Source organism: Nicotiana tabacum, chromosome 6 (genome assembly GCF_000715075.1).
Source record: "Nicotiana tabacum cultivar K326 chromosome 6, ASM71507v2, whole genome shotgun sequence".
Lineage (NCBI taxonomy): Eukaryota > Viridiplantae > Streptophyta > Magnoliopsida > Solanales > Solanaceae > Nicotiana > Nicotiana tabacum.
The window spans coordinates 170,071,235-170,078,655 of NC_134085.1; the positions used below are offsets into that span (position 1 = coordinate 170,071,235).

A 7,421-nucleotide genomic window follows, 5' to 3' on the forward strand; every position below is an offset into this window, starting at 1 on the left:
CGCTACAAGTTGTAGTAATAGAACATATCAAATCTTTCCTTTATTTATAGTCTCAATATAACCCACCGCTTTCGCGTATACTTTGGAAACTGAATAAGCTTCTTTGAGATTCACTACAACACAATACCTTATTGGTAATCAATTGTGTTTCTCCAAAATAGTAATAATTGGCTCTTCTAGAGCTCTCAATTAATTTGGTACTACCACATATTCATCAACATCCATATGGTGAATATCTCTTTTGAAGAGAAAGTTATACCATTATGGTTATGGTCAAAATTATATGCAAGATCTGTTTCTTGCATTACCGTTGTCTTTTAATAATTACATTGCCAAAATATTTTGGCGTACAATAAGTATGTGATTAACGACCATTTATGCCATAATAATGACATTATTTTCTTATTTCCTCTCAAACCTCCCTCTAGAGGTGAGTGTGGTATATTCACTACCACTAGTACGTTCATATTCTTCCAAGAATGAATATGTATTCATAAATTAGATGTTGTCACATTCACATCATGAATGGACAATAATCATCTATATGTGCTTTATAAAATCTCATGTCAAATCGATGACAAATATTACTTTCACAGAGTGAAGGATTATTTTGAAAATCCTTATTGTTCTCATTACCATAATGATGACAATTATAATTTCGTCTATTGCCACGTCCACATCCATTGACACATTCATAGTAATAATTTTGTCTTCTTTCATACTTTTCACATATTGCTACCACATTCTCTTAAGGGAATGAGCATGGAGCAAATTCAATGGGACGGATTTTTAATTCTTTGCCCACAATCATACATGAATTTGATCATGGCAAGACATAGAAATTTTACCACTTTGGGTGGTTATAATTTCTTTCAAACTCCATTAGAGTTAGCAATCAAAATTTATCGTCTTTGCTTGTATTTAAAATCAAATTATAGAATGTCAAGAATTTGAAAGAGAAAAGTAAAATACTTACATGAAGGAAGTTCATAGAACAATTGACAATCGTTATGCTCAATCCCAAAGCTTCTACTCAATTGGTTAGTCTCGTGCTGATAACGTGTATGAAACAATAAAAGAAGAAGAAGAATATTGCAGAGAAAAGTAGAGAGAGAACTCTTATTGATTTCGGGATGATTTATAATGGAATAGAACCCTCTATTTATAGGGAGAGAGTGACTTAACCACCAAGTAATAAATCCTAGAGTCTCTCTAGAATATAGACATTCACCTTAAATAGAATTCTATTTATAACAAAAAGGTTAAAATAAATATTTTAATTGTATTTGATATTAACTGGTATTTCCAAATTCCAGCGGGCATACTGCGAAAATACTAAAAACTAGAGTTTCCATAAGAAAGAATGGGGCTTTTTGGACCCCCCAAACAAAAAAGGCCCAATACAAACTCAAAAGGTGCATAGAAACAGAGGAGAGTGAGGAAAGCAGGAGTAGAGAGCGGGGAAGAAAGGAAAGGAAAATGTTGCAGTATCCATCGTTCATGTTACAGTATCCTTGTTCTACTCGGATCATTCCGACATCGTTTCTGCTACCAGCGCAGTGGCCCCAGCCTCAGAGCGACGAGCTCCTCCTTGCTATGGAGGAATCTGATTTTGAAGAAAAGGTCCGTTTTCCCTAATTTCTCCCAACTGTTGACAGTTTGATCTTATTATAAATATTTAGTTGTGCTTGTCTCTTTTGTTCTGAATTGCTGGGGGAGTAGCTTAAGTAACTTCCTTTTTTTGTTTTGATCGGTAGGTAATGAAGTATTTTTCTTCATTTTGTCTCCAAATATTGACTAATTGGGTTAATGAGTATATTACTGCTGGTAAATATGTTGCTACATAATATAAATTATGCTTGCTTTAAATAACCTTTTTTTGTATTAGAATTCAAGGTGAACTAGCTTATCATTATTGTGTTACTTGTCGATGCATTTATAGGGTATCAAATGTTGATAATTAGGTCCTATTATTATTTTAAATATTTAGAAGTGCTTGTCTCGTCGAAAATTGCTGGGGGAACTCAGGGAAGTAACATAAGGTTCTTTTTTCCTATTGGTAAGTAACTTGATACATTCTTCCTCAGTATTACTGCTGGTAAATATGTTGTTATTATATAGGTTATACTTGCTTGAAAGAAATTGTTAATTTGTATTAGGGTTCGAGGTGAACTAGTTTATATGGAGAATGTGATACTACATCCTACACAAAATTAATCTTGATTGGGTAGGGGAGCCACAAATAAGAATAATTAAACACTAGAAATGTCCGTCTCAAAGTAAATATATTCTTGAAAGGTTTCTAGGCTTAACCAACTTGGACCATAATTTCTAGCTTTCATAAACAAAGTAAGTATATTCTTGAAAGGTTTCTAGCCTTAATCAACTTGGACCATAGTTTATAGCTTCCTTTATTATTCTTATGCGATAAATGAAATATACAAAAGTGATGAACCAAGTGTGTGGTCTTAAGTGATACAATGTTTGAAGAAATAAAAAAATACAAATGGAAATGTTTATGTAATTATGATGAGAATATTAAGTATTAACAGCACCATGCGGTGTTGTCAAAGGCTCATTTAAGGCACGCGCTTCGCCTTGCTTAAGCTGCGGTTCAGCGTAGGCAAGGCGCTAAGGTGTGCGCCTCATTACCCATGAGTTCTATCTTGAATCGAGCAGTACTAAACACATTATCGGCAAATAAGTGTGTTAGTTGTTGACAAAGACATTAGGAATGAGTTTTTTTCTTTTTTTCTTGAATCACATATGTATTTTTTTCCCTTAGTTGCACCTTTTTTTGCTAAAGCCCGCACTTTAGTTGCTCTTAAAGCCCCAATTGACCTGGAGTGCCTTTTAGGGTTTTTCGCTTTGGACAACACTGGCGCCATGTCAACTTAAGATGAAGACTATGTTTTTTTGTGAAAATAACATTTTATATTCAACCTAGTATACAATGCACACAACTAGCTCATTTGGATTCAAGAGCTAGTTCTGAAAAAGTAAAACCAAACTGTATCTACATCACTAAGCAAAACTTTTGCCTTGCAATGCTATTAGCAGTTTCTGCTCAGCCCCTTCTAGGAAGGGTATAAGCTGGAACCTCATCATATAGCAGCAATCTGGCCAACTCTATGTTTGGAACCTATTAAAACTCTCCAATTGACTCTAAAATTTAGAATTTCTCTGGCCTATGATATGAAGTTGTATAACAATTTCCTTGATCCTTTGCCGACTTTCTTGTTTCTGCTTCTGAATTTTGTTGCTTTCCTCTCTGCCCAGATATGGTAAACAACAGTTGCAAAGAGGAAGCATAGGATACTAGCCTTTGGCCTGCTGTTATTAATCCTGTTAGATGCCCACTGCACTTTATCCTGCCAACAGCCAATTCTTCTGTTTTCTCCCATCCAAGCTAGCATGACCCCCACAAATGCTTTGAATGTGGACAGGCAAACAGGAGATGTGACAATGTTTCCTCAGTATCTGATCTATACAGCACACAGCCCTTATCAACCTGAATCCCCCATCTTTCTAGTCTATCAACATCGGAGAGCTTTTGTTGTATTGCCAACCATAGGATGAATTGATGCCTAGGTGTTATGCTTTTCGCCAAGACTGCCTTCTTCCATGCTTTGAAACTTAGGAGTGAAGGATTTATAAGCTTTGTTGATGCTGAATTTCTCCTTTTCTGTAAAGCTGTTAAGCACTAAACTAGGATCCCCATTACTTACAAACAAATCTTATGCATCAATGATCTTCCTGACTACCCAACCATCTTTTTTAGGAGTAAGAAATGTGGCAAGTCTCTCTCTTTAGAAGTTATGAATCCATATCACCCATAAGTTTATCTTTTTTCTGAGTCACAACCCAAAGAAGCTTGCAAATAGCTGCTTTGTTCTATCTAGAGAAATCCAGAATTTTTAGGCTCCCAGCAGACCTTGACATACACCATTTGTTCATGAAACTAAGGTCTTCCTTGAGAACTCATTGCTGCCAGTCCACAGGAATGTCCTGCAAACATTTTGCACTTGTGTAAGGATCTTATTTGGTAGTAGGAAAACTGGGGCCCAATAAGTTAGCATTTCAAATACTCTTGAATAGCTGGACTATTCCACTGTAAGACAGGAATTTTGTGGACCGGGATCTGATTCTTGAATGGAAAGCAAGATTGACTCAGTTAGGCTTGATAGAGCTACTTTAGGTTAGCTGGTGGAGAAGGACTAATGATATGCCTATTACACAAGGCTCTTGACCTATAGGATCTTTCTTCTAACTAGCCTCTTCCCTGGGTTAAGAACAATGAAAATTTATCTTTGCAGAGAGTGTTTTTTAATGCATTGTACAAAAAAATGAAAAAGATGCAGTGAAGCTCTCTACAAAATCCATGATATATACATAATTCTTCAGACATTTCTTCTTCACTTGCCTTTACGTGTTTACACGTGTAATCATTCTATCTTTTTGTGTTTTTATGAGTTATGTTTTCTTTTAGCTTTTTATGTGTACTCCCGAACCTATGTTCCTTCAGGCCTCAACCATCCCTGTATTTTAGTAGTTCTTTACCACGAGACTGATTGATTGCACTATTTGATATTATACATCAGTAAGTTTTCTTGCATCTGAACTTATTTGCTGCTTGCTAACATAAGTTTATGTAAGTTGTTATTTCTGGTTTTAATCCAGTGACAATTACCTTAATTGAAGGTTTGTATGTTTGAAATAATTGCTGCAACAACTGTTAAATTATTTAGGTTCGAGAAATTAGGACGGCAAACTTCTCCTAGTGCTGTGTCCCTTAATTATAATTGCCAAGTCAGTTGTTGGAAGCCAACAGCTAAGTGTTAAGTTGGCTGTATAGAAGAACACCCTGTCCTACAATTTGAGGATTGTTGATGCAACTAACTTACTTCTTGCTATACAAGGCAGTGAAAGTAATAAGACCAATGAGGGATTAATGCTGAAGGAAAGGAGGGTTAGAAAAAAAAAAGAAAGAATTATGGTGAAGTGGAGGAGACAAAATCATGCTATAATTTCACAGTTTCTCAAGAAATCTTCTACAGTATTAAAAAAGATTCTTATGTAAGTTAAGTTGGTTAATTTTTTGAACAAACAATATAATGATTAAAAGATTAGCTTGTATTGGCTTTCTGGAAGAGGTTGAATTCTGACCTGCTTCTCTGAACCGTGTCTCGATTTTTCCATGTTAACATCAATAAGACTTATATATAAGAACCAAAAAGTTTTTTGGAAGAGATTGAATCATGACTTTTTCCCTGGCTAGTGTCTACGTTCTCCCTTACTGGAACGCCATTAAGGCTTAAGACTTCAAAGGGTGCCATATTGGAGAAAATAAGAAAATATGTTCTTTGTGTAGCCCATGATAAACCAAAGTGGGATAAAGTGGGCATGCATCAAATAGTTGGCTGGTCGGATCCAGCTTTTCTCTTACTTGATTTGTTGCAACTCTTAGGTCCATTATATTTGTCTTCTTTCCTTTTTCTGTAACTTTCAGTCTTGCTTTCATTTGCAAAACTGCATTCCTTTTTCTTTCTTTTTTTTTTTTTTTCGTAAGGAGTTGTCTGGCCTCATTTCAACTGACAAATGCTACCAAGTTCCTAACTTTTCCTTCTTGATGTTTGCAAAATTTGCAGTGTAATGAAATCAGAAAGATGAACAGCAACTTAGTCGTAATTGGGAAGACTAACATAGATAATGATAAAGAAGACTTTGACAATGAAGCAGACGATGATGATGCAGACAATGGTGAAGAGTCAGAAGGTGATGACTTTGAGCAGGAAACTGGTTGACATGCCTTGATTAGTTTTCTGTATCTGTATGTGCAGTCTATCTACGGTAATGCTTCAGGTTCTTAGTCTAGACTCAAGTTTTAAAATTTTCTGAACAGTATCTGGATATTTTTTGTTCAAGTGTTTTGTAGCCAAGGAGAGATTCTTTCTGGCAGAAGAATCATATATGAAGAACTTGATATTTGTTTATGTATTTTGGATGATACAACTACTAAGATATTTAATTTCTACATTACTTTGAAAGAGGAGAACTGTTTTATATTCAGTTAGTTTCTTGTTGTATCCATTAAGTATCTAACAGAAGATACAAAAATTTCATGATAAAAATGAAGAGCTCGGAGACGCTTTGCATCCATATAACTGAGATATGGAATATTTGTTGAACAATTTAGGTTCAATGACTCTAGAAGTTTTGGCTTTGTTACATTATTGTGTTTTTCAAATTCTTCACTTTATTTTTTTGTCATTCTCTCGTAGGATGATTTCTACATTAGCTACATTATTGATTTTCACTTCTTTGGAGCCAATCTTGGAGCCTTTATGCAGTAACAAGTTCTTCTCTATTTCAATTGTACAATAATTTACTACCATTATACATTATGCTGTAACTTTAAAAAACGATATATTCATTAGTTAAGATTGGTTTATTCGCAACCTTAAAGATTAATATCAAGTGTAAAGACTTTACATCATCTCTCCAACAATGGTACATAATTTACATCAATGTCTATAAAAAAGAAAAAAATTCATTAATGTACGTAATAAATGTTATAATAAGAAAATGGAATGATGCGATAAAGTAGGGGAGTGCAAGTAAAGCAAAATTATCACCAAAGCTAATCAAACAAGACCAATTAAGTTGCTCTATCTTAATTTGTGGTACAAAATACGGATATATGTATTCTGGGGACCAATCTTGATGTCATTGTCCCTTTTATTCCTTATAATAATATTTCGAATAGTGGTTAGACCTTAGGACGTTTTGGAGCAATTCAATATATTATCACCTCGCATGCTAGGAAGGAAAGGTTCTATCCACTTTACACTAATCCAAACCTAGATAAGGCAGTGGTTCTGGAAAAATGAGTCATCAATATCCTAGTAGAGGCTATATCCTACATTAGCCATTGAATGATTTTAAATTATCAAATTGCTTTCTTTTTTTGAATTTGCAGTTGATTGCATCACATAATCGACAATTTCTTGGCGTCATGTAGAAGTAGACAATTTTCCCCTTCAACTCTTTCGTAAATGTCAAATAGAAAAAACGGTCTTGAGTTTTTTCTTTTCTATTTTCATTTCTGTTTAATATTTATCTTCAATATTTATCATGACTGAAACTCGGATAGTGACTACTAGAATCAAGAGCTTATAAAACTCCGAAGTACTAAACATAACGCCTGCTTAGTTTTTGACCAAGAAGCTTGTATATAGATCAACTATAAGCATTTAAGCACACTCTTGACCTTCCATCCAATTGCGAAAACACTGTGAAAATGTGATGACCCAAAAGGTCATCACTTGTTTTAAAACGAAACTCTGTGTTCTGAGGCCTTGAAAACCTCATTTAGAGTCACCTCGATTTGCGTGCGCAGTCAGAGCGTGTAGCCGGAAAGC

At 34.7% G+C, this 7,421-nt stretch overlaps 1 protein-coding gene across 1 annotated transcript; it reads left to right on the forward strand.

Moving 5' to 3' along the window:
• Nucleotides 1-1,388: 1,388 nt before the first annotated feature.
• On the forward strand, nucleotides 1,389-6,047 carry LOC107812198 (uncharacterized). The gene is made up of 2 exons (XM_016637246.2): nucleotides 1,389-1,623; nucleotides 5,649-6,047. The coding sequence occupies exons 1-2, from the start codon at nucleotides 1,480-1,482 to the stop codon at nucleotides 5,802-5,804; spliced, it is 300 nt and encodes a 99-aa protein (XP_016492732.1). The 5' UTR covers nucleotides 1,389-1,479; the 3' UTR covers nucleotides 5,805-6,047.
• Nucleotides 6,048-7,421: the final 1,374 nt, after the last annotated feature.